At 39.3% G+C, this 17,432-nt stretch overlaps 1 protein-coding gene across 2 annotated transcripts in view; it reads right to left on the reverse strand.

Moving 5' to 3' along the window:
* Positions 1-17,432, reverse strand: part of RSBN1L (round spermatid basic protein 1 like) — a 43,391-nt gene that overhangs the window by 14,791 nt on the left and 11,168 nt on the right. The window contains exons 3-4 of one of the 2 annotated variants that reach the window (XM_054273910.1): positions 6,332-6,592; positions 5,949-6,013 (exon numbers count right to left, since the gene is read on the reverse strand). In XM_054273910.1, coding sequence (XP_054129885.1) covers positions 5,949-6,013; positions 6,332-6,592 — 326 coding nt within the window. Of the gene's footprint in view, positions 1-5,948; positions 6,593-17,432 lie in introns of both variants that reach the window. The other variant, XM_054273901.1, reaches the window with a different exon arrangement.

The following is a 17,432-nucleotide window of genomic DNA, read 5'->3' on the forward strand; positions in this document are numbered from 1 at the left end:
CATCACAGCTAACATAGCAACATGAATTTATTGCAAACTGGGAACAAAATCAACAAAAATTGTTTCTCTGAAGATGCAATTGCTTGTTGTTATGGAATAGGGCTGATTGTGTAGACCCACAGCCATCCTTGAGCTAACTTTGACACATTTCAACAATGTAATTTGCCAACTCAGTAATAAAACCAATCCCTCAAGAGTATTTAAGGAGTTCTGCTGGATTAATGAACCAAACTGAACTCAGCAGTTCAAGAAGCACCACATCTTGGCACTGGAACACGCAATTGGGAGGAAAGAAGGAACGAGGACATTTTCTTTTGGCAGAAAATCTTCTTTAGATGGGCTCTGGCCATTTGTCTAATTGCACACTGCACAGTTAGAGTGACCTTTCCTAAAGTGAACAGGCTGAATGATGTGCATCCTCTCATACCTACAGCACAAAGGCAGCAAGGTAAAACAAGACAAAGCTTTAATAAATCAATGAGAACTGCAAGCTATGTGGTGCAGCTGACAGGAGGAAGGAAGTGATGCCACCCAGAGCTGGAAAAATGGGCCCTGTGAACCTCATGAAGTTCACCAAGGCCAAGTGCAAGGCCCTGCGTGTGGGCTGGGACAATCCCAAGCACAAATACAGCATGGGAAATTAACTGAGAGCAGTCCTGGGGAGAAAGATTGAGAGGTGCTGCTGGATGAGAGGCTGAACATGACCCAGCAGTGTGCACTGACAGCCCAGAATGTCAAATGTACCCTGGGCTGCCACCCCAGCAGTGTGGGCAGCAGGGCAGGGAGGGCATTCTGTCCCTCTGCCCTGCTGAGACCCCACCTGCAGTTCTGCAGCCAGCCTGGGGGCTTTCAGCACAGGATGGACATCAACCTGTGGGAGCAAGTCCAGAGGAAGGCCATGAAGATGACGAGAGGGCTGAAGCACCTCTCCTATGAAGACAGGCTCTTCACAGACAGACTGGAGCTGTTCAGCCTAGGGAAGAGGCTCCAGGGAAATCTCAGAGCAACCTTCAAGTACCTAAAGGGGACTGCAAGAGAACTGGAGAGGGACAGTGTGCAAGGGCATGCAGTGACAGAGCAAGGTGGAATGGCTTCAGACTGGAAGAGGGCAAGTTGAGCTGTTACAAAGAACTTCTCTGCTGTGAGGGTGCTGAGGCACTGGAACAGGCTGCCCAGCAAAGCTATGGATGGCCCATCCCTGGAAGTGTTCAAGGCCAGGCTGGGTGGAGCTCTGAGCAACCTGGTCTAGTGTCCTGTCCCTGCTCATGGCAGCTCACTGGAACTACACAGCCCTTGGGGTCCCTCCCAAAGCAAACCACTCCATGATTCTAATTCAAAACCACAAAAGTTCTTCACATCTGGAAGATAGTAGCACATCATCTTAAAGAAATAGGTGTCAACAGAAGACAGAGGAGCTAGAGACTATTTAGCCTAATTCCAATTTACAGAAAAAATCACTTAGCTGGATAATTGATACAACTATCAACTACCTAGAAAATGAGATAGTAAGAACTAATAAACACAGTCATGCAAAAAAAAAATGGAAAACAATCAAGTCAAACTAACCTTTGTTACTATGGCTGGCTAGGCTTGTTCAGAGGACCAGTAGACATCTTAACATTTGACATTTCCACTATATTCTACAAACTGCTATAGAAACATGGTCTAATAAGAGCAAACTGTGGGCAGTTTAGTCAGTGCTCACATAACCATCTCATTTTGAGGCAGGCAGCAAGGATCCTTCCTTTGAAGGCTGTCTATCCTCATAAAACCCACAGGCATTGCAACACTGCAAGTCACAGGAAAGGATCAAAATTAACAAAGCTTGAAACTGGAGAGGGGGTCTGAATGCAAAGGATATAATTCAGTGTAAACAAAAGCAAGAACTACACTCACATATTTAATGAGCTGTGTGAACCTGAAAGGGGGAGCAACTCAATTAGCAGAAGCTGCTGCTACAGCAGATCACAAACTGCTCTGAAAAAGGAAAAAACAGATATAAAAGCAAGAATTTGCAAGACACTTGCAGCAATCTTCTCATAGTCTTTGACATCAATAACCAGAGAGACACTATCGATTTTTAGCATCATATATTAAGAAAAAAATCTGGATGACTGAATTGAACATAAGGGGAGATCACTAAGACTAATAATGGTATAAACATGCTGACATGGTATAACAGACTGAAATAACTCAAATTACTTGATCTAGGGAGAGGGAAAAAAGCAGCTTTTAAGCAATTGTCAAATATAGAGAAAGCTGAACGAAATGGATAAATTGCTTGCCTTCTCCACTAAAGATCAGAATAAAAGGATAAGAGGTCAAACAAGGAAAAAATGACTTTACAAAGGATTTCTTTGTAAAGAGTGGAATCACCTTGAGATCTCCCACAAACACATCAGACAAGAACTTGTCAAATACAGCTTTCAAACAGTCCACCTTGTTTGGCAGCAGAGAACTGTCTGGTACTGTGCAGCATTTTACTTCATCTGTACAGAAGTTGTCTGTGATGCAAGACAGTAAAATCAATGCACTCAGCATTGTTAAACATCAACTGTGAGCTTTGGGGTTTCAGCACAGCAAGAAAAACTTACACTTGCCCAGCACCAGGAAAAAAATAAAAGTTCAAAATATTAACATTTGTCTCAACAGCACTAAACAGCTTAAGTGAAGTGATGTAAGCTGCAAGTAGGTGGCAAAAGCTGATTATTTATGCTCTTTAAAATCCTCCTCAGAGCCTGAGGAGATCCATGGCTATCAGGTAACTGATGCAGCTGTTGCCATCTACACAAACACAGAGCCCAGGCAAGATGGAGCTACAAGACAATTTTTCACCACCTGAAGGACTGACTTCGTGGCTACAAGGATATCCAGTCTAATTCCATTTTGCCCAGTTACAGAAACTGTCTGACTAAGCCTTGCAGTGAGTCAGTGAGTTCAAAAAGAGCTGTTACATTAATGCAAAAAAATTTTAAGGAGTACTCAGGCATAGGCCCCAGCTGGATGATGAAAAACTCCCCATTTTGTCGCCCTGCAAAATTTAAAAGCTAATTCTCATTAGAAAGAGCCAGTTCCAAATTCCTCTCTGCTGCAAATATTCTCACAAATCTGCGTCCCTTATCTTCTAACAAGTAAAATTACATTACTCCTATCTGACACAGGTGTATTGGGAAGCAAGCTGAAAGGAGTTAGTTCTCAACTCTACAACTGTGAAAACTAAGTAAATTACTTGAGAGATGCAGACTTTCCAGGCAAACTTAGGAGGACCCCAATTTGACCTCAGCAACAGAATTTACTGTACAATCTGATTCTTATCACAGAATTTGATGACTTAAACATATGCATTACTTAAAACCAAAAAAATCACAAACTCACATCTGTCACAAAACAGGAGGTGGAAAATTGAGTAGTAACAAAAGGATCAACTTGAAAAACAAAAATTGATAAAACACTCTATAACACTTTCCATTTCAGGCTTAGCTCAACCTTCATTCTCCTTTTTATAATACTTTTCTTGATCTTTTTAAATACTTACCTTTGTCAGATTGATTACATGTGCTACATGTAATCTGAGAAACCACCAAAGAACATCTTGTACCAAAGTGAGCTTCATTTCAATGTTTTAGTTAAAATTACCAAAGGAATACTCAAGTTTCTTAAAGCTGATGAAGTCCAAGACACATACTCAAAGCAGATTGGATAAAATCAACTTTCTGCTTAGAAAACAAATTCTTTCTCAACTAAGGCTGTACAGCAGCTGCTAGACATTGCTCAGGCTACCCAGGACAAGGAACAGCACAGCACAAAGCTGGGGAAATGTAGGAACAGAAAACCAAATATATTTAAAGTTTCATCAAAATATACTGCAACAAGATATTAGAATCCCTTTAAAAGATTCACAAAGAACTTAGTGAGACAGGATAATGCTCTCAGTCTGCACAAAATGTAACATGCCAAAAAGGAGAATACAAAGCTAACAAAACATTTTAACTGTAGCAGACCACATTAAAAAAAACCAAAATAAACAGCCAAAGTAAAACAGAAATACGAAAACCATAAGGAAAATTAGAATCAATAACTAGGCAACCAAGATACTGACTTAAATATTCCAGGAAACAAGAATGCTGCACAGAAGACAAAGTCTGCTGTTTGCCTGTACACGTTATTTATACACCCTCTACTCCTTAGTTAGCAAAAATACAAGGAGCCAAGCCTTTTCTGTCAGGCAACCAAACTGAGAAGTGATAAAATGCCATGAAACCTAAGGCAAAAAATGAGGGAACACAAAGGAAAAGAAGATACCAGAACTAAACCTCCAGCCAAGTAAAATACAGCTTGGGCCACGGAGCAGACCAGCAGAATGCTGCAGTAACACAGTTCAGCTTCTTTCATCTACCACAGCCTCTCTCTGTTCCTCCTTCACTTACACAAAAATGGGGATTAGGATTTCAACCCCAAAGAACACAGGGCTGGTTTAACTAGACATCAGTGTTACCACTGGAATAACAATTTAATCTATCATTCTAGTAAAATAATTCTATGATAATTCACAACAATAAAATCTGAGCTTTTATTAACTATTTCTTTAGGGCAGGCACTAGCACATAGCTATGCCTGTATTAATGCAACCCGAGAGAACCAGCTGGACTTAAGGAACATCCTTGTAAGGACAGATCCAGCTTTTCTTATCTAAACTGGCCAAAGAGCAGCTCTGGAGAGCTGCCCATTATGTGTTCAATGATTTTTATTATTAGTGTTTCAGTTTACATACTCAAGAAAAACAGTGACTGTAGTTCGCAGCATATTCATATTCCATGGCAGTAGATATTTTCTCAGCCAACACTGCAAATCTTCTCTTGCAGCAACATTTTAGTTTGCATATCCTTGTGCATAACACACCTGAAATTTGTCAATACATGCAAGTGTTCTATGCAAATGTCTATGCAGCCAAAGGGAAAAAATAGGCATGGTATTCATGAAAGAGATGAGGGTGTAACTTACACTTGAACTCTAATCATCTCAAAAGTGAAGATTAAATAGTTTAAAGCTGATCCATACAACATCTAAGTTCACAAACATGGGAGTTAAAAGGGCAATTGTGAGATAAAGTTGATATAAATAACAGGACTGAGTTTCTGCATAAATTGTTTCATAGTCACTGTAGGGGCTTTTTGCAATAACCTCATCACCAAGGTGAAAATCAAATAGATTTTTTTTTTCCTGAAAACCAGTGCTACAAATTATTTCCGTGCAACAGAAATGTATTTTCTACAGCAAGTTAATAAACAGCAGAGGTGATGCTTAATCAGCAGCTGTTGTTAAGAAAGTATACAGTCATTTCTTCCAAAAAATAATTATTCTTTTGAAATAAAAGAATATTCAAAAGCTGCCAGTCATTCTTCCATTTAACTTAAGAGTTAATGTCCAGCCAAGTAAGGAGAAATGCAAAGGGATAAGGACCAAATCTGCAGCCACATTAACCCCAAGTTCTTTGAGGATGGATTTAGAAAACCCAAACTACAAATGAAGCTAATATAACTGTGCCCTATGCAGGTTTTTGTGTATAACACTGTATTAAAGCATTTCAGTTTTATGACAATACAGACATACTACTGTTCAGAAACCCAGAAAGCCACAACTAAACCATTTTAACCCTCCAAAACTCATGGTTAATCTTCAGCTACAGAAACAAATCCAAAGAAACCTACACACACAAGCATGCAAACACTTGCCCTCCCACCAAAAATCCAATTTGATGTCTCAGTTAACAATTTTATGTCTCTTCTCATCTTCAATAATGCAGAACTGACTTAAAGAAATCCCTTGTTTCCAGTCTTCTGTGTCATCCATATAGCAGAGCTAACAGCAACTACTCTAAAAAAAAAACCCATTCACAGTTGTTTGAAACCATTATATGACTTTAGAAAGTAAAATGCATAACCTCTTACCTGAGCATGAAAATTTGACATAGTCGTTGTCTCTATATCTTTCTTTCCCAAAATCTCCATTTTCACTGGTGAATTGGGAAAATTAAACGAAAAGTAGTCTAAAAAGTCAGGTAAATAAGTAGCTGCCCCATGAACAATACCCATTACATAGTAAGCTGCACAGTTTTCATTTTCACTAAAAACCAGACCCACAAACTCTTCTGCAAATCTCTCCATCTCCACAGGAGACAAGTGGGAGAGTTCATTACTGTAGGCATGGATAACTGATGCACCTCCGTTAGGCTGGTGCTCAATATGAATCAGCTGTTTGAACTCCAATGTGTCCAACCTTTTGAGTTTATTTTGAACCCGTGGCTCCTTTAACGAGACAAATGGAAACTCACTGTTCTCTGGTATCTTGGACTCACAGTCCTTCTTGGGATCCATATTTTTCCCATTGAAATCCTTAAGATGATCATCCATGATGCCTTTGGCTTCCTGATCCTCAATGTCAGAAACCAATCCTGAGCAGATGGTCTGAATAGATTTGCTGTACATTTTTGGACGCTTCCTCTTCTCATTCTCTTTATGTTTCTTTTTCTTTTTCTTCTTAACTTTTTTAATCTGTAGCTCTTCTGCATTGGTTTTTGGTTTCTCCTTCCCACCTGTTGAGTTTAAAAAAAAAGATCTCTTAAGGAAATTTTAATACAAAATATATATTTAAAGATTGGGATTCAAAGTTACCAAAACCCTCACCATGGCACACAAAGACCAGAGACCAAAAGCAAGGGTCACAATGTGTATGTTACCAAAAGTGAGCAGGGTAAGAGACACCTGCCCTGTGCAATTGGTAAATAAGCTGAGACAACAATGGAAAAAACATCACAATAACCCAAGTGTCCCAAGGCCGCTTCCATGAGGAGCTGCAGTCCATCATTCCCTTTAGCTGCCCCATAAAGTCCAGAGACATCACAGGACAGCTGTCCAACACTGCCAGACAAGGAGCCTACAAACCATCCCTGGATATGAACAGCAGCACAAACTGCCCACGAGATGCCACTGCCAGAACTGACCTTGTCTGATGGGCTTCTTCACATGGGCACTCCTTCAAAACTAGATAAACTGTGCTGAAGAACACATGGGAACATCTAAAAACTCATCCCATACATATTATAACATAAATAAAATTAAAACAAAAGACACATTAAAGAAAACACTCACAAAAAAGAAACTAGCTTCAAGTTCTCTTAATATATAAGCTGACATGAAAAAAAACTGTCCTAAATGTCCAAAATGCAGAAATTACTCATTTGGGGATAGCACATTCAAGTGATTCCCAAGGTAAATGTTCTCACTTGTTTTAAAAAAGTGAGAGGGTATTTTTGCAAGTAATAGAAGTGGTAGCCAAAAAACTTGTAGCACAACACTGCCCCAAGATCAAGCAGTCAAAATGATTTAGCACATCGTAAAACAAAGTCAGTGGGTATGTTTCAGCACAAAATTATATTCACACCAGCAATTCCAAACCAGCATGTTCAAACACAGAAGCTTTCAAGTTTAAAAATTGTGTATTTCATTGCAAGACTAAGTAATGTGAAATCTGCAAGAGTTACGTTAGCCAATCTCTACTACATTGTTGCAGTGGATTATTTTCAGCTTGTCATCCTGCATCCAAGTAACTTAACAGGTCCTTAAAGAAAAAAAAAAAATGAGACCACAACTGTTGGTGCATGGAATCACAAATTTTTGCTGATGATTAAGAGGTTGGACATGGAAGATGCAGATACTGAAAAGGAAAACAAGCAATTGAGACTCTTGGGTCTGAGTCTCCTGATGTTTGTGACAGCAGCTAAATACTTCTGGGATTCTTGAAGTGGAGACACATTTAGTTATCTCCTTGGATTCTATTTTCTCACAGAGAGGGGAATGAAAAGCGCCCTGAGGTCACCTCATTTCTTATTTAGTCCAAAAAAGGAAATGGATTCTAGGATTTCTTAACCTAATCTACACAGTTAATAACTACAAAGACTCTTCACTCAGAATCAGATTTAACACAGCACACTCTCTGAACACAATTTCACTTTTAGCTAGCTAAGTTCAACTGCAAAGTTCAACTGCCAGTATCTTCATGGAAGTCTGTCCTTTCTTAGGCTAAATTTAATGTAAACCCAGCATCAAACCTCAGCAACAGAACTGCTTCATCTGGCAGATGCAATATTCACCACCTCTGTTAATATCCTCTTTCTGTCACCAGAGTCTTTAAGGCCAGTGGGCACGAAAAGACCAGGAAGAGCAGCAACAGGTGTTCAACAACTGAGTACCTCAGCCTTAGAGGAGTCCTGAAAATGATTCATTCAGGGTGCCAGGGTCCTTGTGTGTAATGTCATTACCTGGCAAAAATCACCTACTGCTGTTCTGGGGTATTGTGATGGTGCCACTACAGCACCAGCTCCAGGCAGTGGGAAATAACAAAATGGTTTATGACAGTGGGAAGTTACATACTGCAGGCTTTGAAATTTCAACACAAATCTCAAAATACAGACTCAGACATTTTTCCTCTCCTCCTGACTGCAGGAATACAAAACTGCAAAAAAGCATCCGGGTATACAGGTAATTCAAACTCTTAATAATGTTTTAATGTAGCATTTTTAAATTGTTTCACTCTAAATATGAAATTTTTTTTGCTATGCTGATGGATATCACAAAGAAGTCAGTCATTCTGCAGATATTACATTAGCGTGAATATACAAACTATGGAATTATAGCACCAAATGCTGGAGTAAGGTGATGCAGGGGGAAGCAGGAGTTACCTGCCAACCCACTTCACTTGTTTCCAAATGGAGATCAGATTTTTGTTCAAACTAGTCACTCAGAGACATTAGGTATGGCAGAAAAGTAAGGAAATTTGTATTTACTGTGGTTTAATCAGAGAAATATAAATGGCAACAAACTTCAAAGCAAGAAGTTATTTGCTGCAGTAAGAGCCAAATCACTCTCTCCTACTTGAGCATGTTTGTTATCACCACAGAAAATCCTAAGACAAATGAAGATCAGCATCTGTATGTTCTTGCTGAGCACCCAGCTATTAAATTACATTATATCATTACTAGCTGAAATGTAAAGTACTTATGTAATAGATGGGTATGAGTTTGTATCTGTGCAAAACAACAAAAACTGCTGACTTCCATTCCTAAAGTAAAGAAGGAAGATGATCTGATTTCCCCTTTCAACCTGCACCATTCCTTTTGATCTTCTGAGAAGTTTTACAAACAATTTCATTCAACTGCTCCTGTAATACCTGGTGGCAGTTTCTTTAATTCATCACTTAGCATATTTCAAGGATGCAGCTATGCAGTAAAATATTAAAAAACTAACCAAACAAACAATTTCACTATTAAACAATAAACCAGGCTTCCTTAGAGAGGTGGTCAATGCCCCAAGGCAGGCAGTGTTTAAGAGGCATTTGGACAATGCCCTTAACAACAGGTTAAAGTCTTGGCCAGCCTCAGGGCTGCGGTCAGGCAGTTGAACTGGATCATCACTGTAGGTCCCTTCCAACTGAAATAATTGATTTTTTTCTAATCATCAGTGAGCAGCACTCAAAAGAGCACAGCCATGGTCTTGAAAGCCATGTTCTTTAAGACAGAAACATCATAGATGGAATGTAAATCAGTCTCCAATTATGCAAAGTTCTCGTGAACATATCCAAAAAGGGTTTGTCTTCAAACCCAGTTGTAAAAGTACTTCTTATTTAGCTTGGTATGCATCTATGGAAGCACTTAAACCTTAGAAGGAAATTACATTAAGACATTTTATACTGAAGAACATTTATCATTCCCTCTGTTTTCACACCATCTCTACAAAACCTTCAGAAGAGATAAAAGTTTTTAACCAGAGGGTTAAAATTATTCCCTTTTGGGCATATAAAAAAAAATTTCCTCTCAGCTTTAATACATTGATTTTAATACAGACTGCTTTTACTTCTGAACACAAGATAAAAGGGTTATGCCATTTACATATATATCAATTATTACAATTCATCACTGCACACTTTCTCAAATCACACCAAGTTGCAAAAATTATGCACACAAATTGTAATAAAATAAATATTTGCCCACAACCCCTTATTTCTGTGTGCAACTCTCTTCCACGGAATTTTTTGGATCTCTCTATTTAAGGATGGAACTGAGACCAGTTTTAATTCTGAAACACTTGGAAACCAAGAGAGCAGCAATCACTGAAAGAACAAAAGGCTGTATAACTAAAAAAACCACCAGAAGATCTGTGATGGAAGGTAGCAGGGTCCCCTGAACTGCTAGTTGCAACTAAAAGAGAGAAAAATGGTAAGCATCTATCCTTGGGAGACAAAACATCAATCCCATCTTCAATGTCTGAACTACTGATGCCACTGAAGCAGAAAAAAGCCTTAAAACAGAAATAAGATGATAAAAAGAATTCTAAATGGGCTTTTTTCAAAACATTACTAGAATTAAACGCTTTGAAAAAAAATTGCACACCAACAAGAGTAAAACTTAGATCTCTAAAACCACTTCAAGCAGGAATTAGGTAACACAACTTCAAAAACTGCTTAGTTGTTTTGAGCCTTTTTAAAATTCACACAAGCTTTTGCTACTGCATACACAAGTTCAGTCAAAAACTCCATTTCCCCACAGGCAGCAAATTACATACATACTGAAAATTATTTGTGTAGATACTTCATACACCCCACATTGCAAAGAAAAAAACATTTTAAAATCAAATTTTATATTGGAAGACTGAAAAAATGTGACAATTATTCAGGCTATGACACAGCAGAGCAATGTGTAAGCTCACTGCCAGATGATCCAACCCCCCAGTGTCCTCTGTCACTGCTCCTGGCACAGGGCCCTGCACCACTGCTGCTCACCAACTGCACAGCAACTCAGCGGCTCGGCAGAAAGCTGCTCACTGCGCTGCTGCATCAGGGAACTGGCTCCAGTCACACAGGAATTAAAGCACACAGGCCACCGAGAGCAGGACACAGCGGGTACCAGCAGCACCCAGCCTTCCTCGGGGCAGCAAACCACCCGGTCTGCTCAGCTACCCTGTCCCCCACAGCTTCTCCATCCACCCCAGCACTGAACAGAGCTGAATTTTTACAGCTTAAAAAAGTCCCACCACCTCACCCAACAGTACATTTATGAGAAGGATCAATTTCCTAGGAAACCTTAACAGAAATTTTTCTAACTCGAACATTTGAACTTTTAAATTTAACAAAGAAATTATAAGATTTACCTTTTAAAGGTAACATTTTAGTTAATTTATCTGTAATACAGATCAGACTACAATTTCCTCCATCTATCCTTTTACAATGAGTGTGGGTGGTGTTTGGTCTCCACACTGCTTTGACACCTGAATATACCCAATTTTAGAATACTTATGTTCAACTCCTTCAGTGTACGGACAGTTCTCCTGAGGAATACAAACACAAAATGAAAAACTGATTTCTAGAAGTAAATAGCACTTCTCAGTAAAGCTTGAATAGAATATGACAGATAGAGAAGGAAGCACATTTCTAGCCTAAGGCTTCTGCTCTGATGAATTTCAAAGATCCACTCTGAAGTAGATGTTTAAAGCTGCTCAGAAGCTGCAAATAGTTAAGAGCAAAAAGAGTTAGCTTGCTGGAATACTGGAATTGCTATCAGCAATGTTCAATAAATAATTTCTTCTTTTTCTTCTTCTGCATTAGCTCTAGAGAGGAGCAGAAACACACTCATTCAGCCACTTCTCTGCTGCATATATCAAAGTACTTTAAAGAAAAATGAGCTGCTTCCTCCAAAACCAGTAACACTGCTTTGACACTTCTCTAATGGACACCAAAAGAGAAGAGCAGCTTTCCTCATCTCTCTAGGGCAGTAATCAAGCTGCTCCAGAGCAGACAGGCAGAATTTCATGAAAACATAAATAAGCAATCCAAAAGTTTAAATAAAGATCCCAACACAAGGGTGAGATACCCAATCTACTTTGTTTTAAGTCAGATTTGGGAACAGCAGTGCAACACTTGATGCAAGCTAACTGGATTCACCTCTTACTGCTGAGGCACACACAGGTAACCCAAAACTTTCAAGACAGGTGTTTCAGCGTCTTCACCAGCACACACAGTACAGGTGTGTACACACACACATATACATACAACTCCTGGAATTGAATATCACACATTTTGAAGTGCATGGCATGTTTGTCTCTATGTGTCTTGAGGTCCATTTAGACACAGCAGGTACTGAACCTATGAACAAAAAGCTTTTTTTCCACCACATGGCTTGGAAACACAAGGCAGAAGTTAACAATTTTCAGTTGCATTGAAAACATTTCCTTACATGTGACCCACTGCCCTAGGACCCCAAGAATGAGAAATAACAGGGACAGGGGGTAAATGAAAAAACTCTCAGCATCCACATTTACAGTAACTTTCCCCTCTGACCTGTTGTTAAAAAGTAGACTGAGCTCACACTTCACTGGACTATAAAAAAGCAAAGAACAGCTTCTGCTCTTATTTGGCTTAGCAGTATCTGCACAAGGATAAAGCTACAAAATCTGCAATGTATCAATAAAGAAATCAGAAGAATGGAAGTTATGTTCATTCTGTTCATGCAGGCACTCAGCAGTATCAGAACTAATGCTAAGTAACTTTTAGCCATCCTCCAGGTACCAAACCTTATATACTATAAACAGAAAAATAATTCTCACATGCACACATCTACAGGACTGGTAGATCTTTCAAGTTAACTCAGCACACCTTATTTTTTATAGTGTCATAATATACCTGTCACTGTTAGTGACATGGGACTTACTACTAAGGATTGACATTCAAAAATGTTCAAATTTTATGCAAATAAGCCAATGCTCTGTTATTATAAGATGACACATACTTGTAATTAAAACTGATGCTAGACAGCCTAATATCTGGTTTATCTAATTAGACACCTTCCAAATGTAAGTTTTTGCAAGAAGTCAGACATTACCTGAAATTTATTTAATGTTGTGTTTTGTTCATTTGTTGTGCTTGATAATTTGATCTGAAATTTTAAATAGGCAGACACCATGAAGTCAAATACTTTATTCAGTTGTTTCAACCAGAGCAGGTGTTTCTCAACTTTGAGGTCACAGCCAGAATCATTAGAGGGGGACTTAAGACATTTCAAAACAAAAGCCAAAAATCAGTAACACTTAACTCTTTGGTTCCCACAGTTTTCTAGCTGACAGCTAGTAGCAGGAAGGCACAAACATTTCTAACAGCAGCCACTAATTTAAATCGGTTTTCACTTCCTTACTTTAGGAGAACCGAGCCACCAAAATTTAAAATTTTTATTTTGATGCACCAGAAGTCTTTGCTTCAAAGTCCAGATCCCTAGCCCCAGTAGAAAGCTTTGCAGCACAGCTCTCCCTCCAGTGACCACTTGCTCCATCTCACTTGACATCTGTTTTACCCTCTACTCATATATTTTATTGGTAAAAGTTGGTAACTTGGTGCCTAAGGACTGTGAAGCAAACCCAGTATCAGATAAATCAGTTTGGCAGATTGTGTGCCCTCCACTCTTATCTCAGTCTTACTCACTCCCTCAACTAAAGCGCACTGCATACAAGCACTTAAACATGTTCCTTAAAGATACATGAAGACTCATGTCTCATGTTCAATATACTGATTTTGTAATTACTCATGTAAAAAACCCATTTATAAAAAATTTTAAAGGGTCATAAAGATGTACAATTAAATGTCCTTTCTTCCAGCAGAATAATTTTAAAAAGTCTTCAGAAAACAATTTGGATTTATGTATGCAGATACCAGCAAATAAAATGTTCATTTTCAGTTCTTTCCTGAATTTTGGCATTCAGCAAAGCAAGGCATTTAATCTTGTAGAAACACATACTAAGAATTTCTCCTACTGCAATTTTAGCAGTTGCTGTGCTCAGATATAAATAATCAGGAAAACAAGACTGACTTTTTTCTAAAATGAAAAACAGAAATGGGATTGTTTACAAATAAGCCTATTAATCATCCTCCTTTTTGCAGAACCTCCAGTAACTTTGTCACATCACACTGGTGCAAATATTTTGCATTAAACGCTCAATATCTAGACAGTAACTATTTACAATGCAGATTCTTCTTAAAATTAAATTTAAATTAGAGTTTCTGAATTTTTAACAATATGCATGTGCCAAGCAGCTTTTGTCTGAAAGCTGAGCTCTTCCTTCCACACAGCAGACAGAGAGGCAATTCTACAGCCTTATCTACAGAGAATACATCTTTTAAGTGCAAAAGGATGAAAAAAAAAAATTTAATTCTAGGTTTATTAAAAAAGCCATCAGGCTCTCTGAAAGAGCCTCATTTCCTTTAGCAGCCTCAAGCACAGCAGAGAAACCCTTTCTCAGAATCACCCTACTCCAACACGGGCAAGTTTTATCACAGCTTTCAACAGAACGCCAACCCAAGTTTAGGCAAAAGAACAGCTCACAACCCAGAGCCTCCAAGTATAAATAAACTCTTCCACATTCAGCTTAGAGCACCAAAATTAGGCTTATGCACCAGCTCTCCCTCAAAAGGCATCAGTCCCTCAGCACTGACCTCTTCCAGAACTCGTCACCCCTGACCTTGGACAGCCAGCTGAGCTGTCTGAAGTCACGTAGGCTGTGACCTACCCCCCTCAGCCAAGGGCAGTCACAAACAGATGGCCAGAGCAATATTTTACTACAAGATATAGATCTAATACCTAGAAGAAGGAAATAAGCTGTCTTTAGGCACTGTACTCTTGGTCTCTAAACACACACACTAAAAATAGAAAAAACAACCACAAAAGCAGAAGCCTGAAGAAATGGAAAGCAGGCTCATTCCAAAGCCTGCACTGTAAATCCTGAGCTCAAAACAATAGGGCTTGAAGTTTAACGTTTGTTACACAGGAAGAAGACCCTCTTAAATAAAGAGTTAGTAATTGAAAAGGTCACAGAGACACTGATATATACAAGAAGCTGCACCATAAAGCACGTCTGCCTCTGCTCTCTCTTGCCCAGGATGTAAAGTTAGATCAGCAGGACAGCTCAGGAAATGTTATACAAACCTCACAGCACATATAAGCACATTTAGTCAGATTTTGGAGGCCCACAGAAGACACCAAGCTGCTGTTCTGAACAGGATACAAACCCAGTGGAGATGATTTGCCTGCTCTAAATAACTGCTCTCCTGACTCACTCCCTTCTTTCTCTGAAACAGGAGTCAATTTTGCAGGATACTGGCAAACCAAACACAGCCTCTACAAAACACTTAACACCCAACACCTTAAAGAAAATATGAAATAAACTTGAGTGATAAAAAGTCAAATAAAATGGGAGTGAGGCATCTAATGCACTTGTAGCACTGTCTGCTGTGAAAATAAGCTATCCTGCTTCTCCAAAGAAGGCTTTTAACACAGTCCCCAGGCATATGCACTTGAACATTAACCTGAAAATAAAGCACTATTTTAGGCTCAACAGCCCCATTAGGCTGGTGCAAGACAACTTGCTGTCTTTGCAGATTGCACCTCATCTGCTGAATGGCAACAGAAACAGGGCCCAGTGTAAAAAAAGGCTGCTACTCATACAAAGCCTGAAGAACCCACTGCTGTGGCAGCTACACATTGCCTTGTATCTCAACCATCAACTTCCTTTGCTCAGCAAAGACAAGTCACACCTGCCCTTTGCACAGGAAGTCACCAGCTTACACAATGCTCAAGTTCAAAGCTGTACTCTGAGATCAGATCAACACAGGTTTTAAGCTGTCATTGTTGTTAATACAGTTACTTGTGTGCAGAGTTTAATACGTGATGCAGTAATTGAAGGGCTCTGTGCCTCTGACCTCATCTGAAGTTCAAGATTTAATTTGAGGGTTTCACTTTCTGGTTTGTAAATTAAATGCCACAGTTTACAAAGTAACAGAAAAACATATCAGGAATTTGTTCCTAACTTCAAAAGCGGAGACTGAAAATAACAGATTAGAAAAGCATTTGGTCTACTCAACTAAGCAACACCCTCACAGAAAATCTGCTGCAGCATGACCTAAGTGAAGAGTAAGGTGGTTCAAGTACTGGCTTAACTGCTGTGCTCAAAAGGTTGTGAGCAGCAGCACAAATTCCAGCTGGAAACAGCCACTGCTGGAGTAATCCAGACCTTAATATCTTGTGTTGTTATTGTTCAGCCTCTCCATTGATGCATCATGGGACAGAGCACACCCTCAGCAAGCTGCAGCTGATCCATAACTGGGAGGAGGAGTTGATGCACCACAGAGCTGCACTGCCAGTGAGAGGGACCTCGAGAGGCTGTAGAAATGTAGAAACTTGGGGACTCATGAAGTTAACAGAGGGGTGGCTAAAAACCTGCACCAGTTCTTAAATGCTGGACATACATACACAGTGTAGAGTAGTCTGACACTGTAGGTTATATCTGCTGTTTTGTGCATCTGCTTCCCATTGTAACTCAAACTGAACAACCCGTGAAGCACAGGTTGATGACTTTCTTCACTCCCTTTCATCAGGAGTTCCCACACACTGATAGGATCCCCCTTGAGCCTCCTCTTCTCCAGGCCTATCAGCCCCAGCTGTCTCTGCCTTTTTTCAAAGGCCACACAACAGACACAGCTTGTGCTGGAATGGACCTTTCAAGACCATCCAGTCTAACCTGCTGCAACAAGCAGGAACATCTTCACAGTTAGATCTGGTTGCTCAGAGCCCAATTCTTGACCTGACCTTGAACACTGCCTGGAATATCTGTCACCTCTCTGGGCAACCTGTCCCAGTCTCTTATCGTCATCATCATTATAAAAACAATTTCTGTATATATAATCTGAATGTAGTTGTCCAGTGAGACTGTTACCTCCACCCTTGGAGATAAAGAGTCTGATAATCCTGGGCAAGCTGCTCTAGTTGATCATACCTGGAGCAGCTGGACTAGATCCCTTCCAACCTCAACTACTGCACAGTTCTAAGATTCAATGGATGCACAAGCCACATGAGAATGTAACTTTAACTACCTTTCACTACAGAAAACAAAGTTGAAGAAATTAGCCAAAATTAAGACTGCATGTGGCATACAACTGCCTAGTATTTGACAAAGCTTCTGAATTATAACTCCTTAAGAACTCAGTCTTGTACAATTAATGTTAGACATAAAATGTAACATGCATTCATCTTTCCTCTCCACAAGATATAAAATGATAACCTACATCTTGTCAGCAGTCATTCAAGAATCACTAATATTGTTCCTTGAAGTACTGGTCTTACCTACTACTACTATTGCATATACAACACTGTGATGATAGTTTTATCTTTAATTTCCAGTACCTAGCACAGCTGACAAAAAAATTAACATCTATAACAGGTTTTAATTTGCAACTTTTGTACCAACTAACCAGGAAAAATGGCATAAGCTAAATAAAAAACATAGTATTAAAGCACAGCATCCAATCACAAATACCTCTAGCACCAGAATGAAAAATCACTA

The sequence above is a fragment of the Melozone crissalis genome, unplaced genomic scaffold (assembly GCF_028551555.1).
Source record: "Melozone crissalis strain CALT ecotype California unplaced genomic scaffold, PUWL_Pcris_2 ptg000004l_1, whole genome shotgun sequence".
In the NCBI taxonomy this organism is placed as follows: domain Eukaryota; kingdom Metazoa; phylum Chordata; class Aves; order Passeriformes; family Passerellidae; genus Melozone; species Melozone crissalis.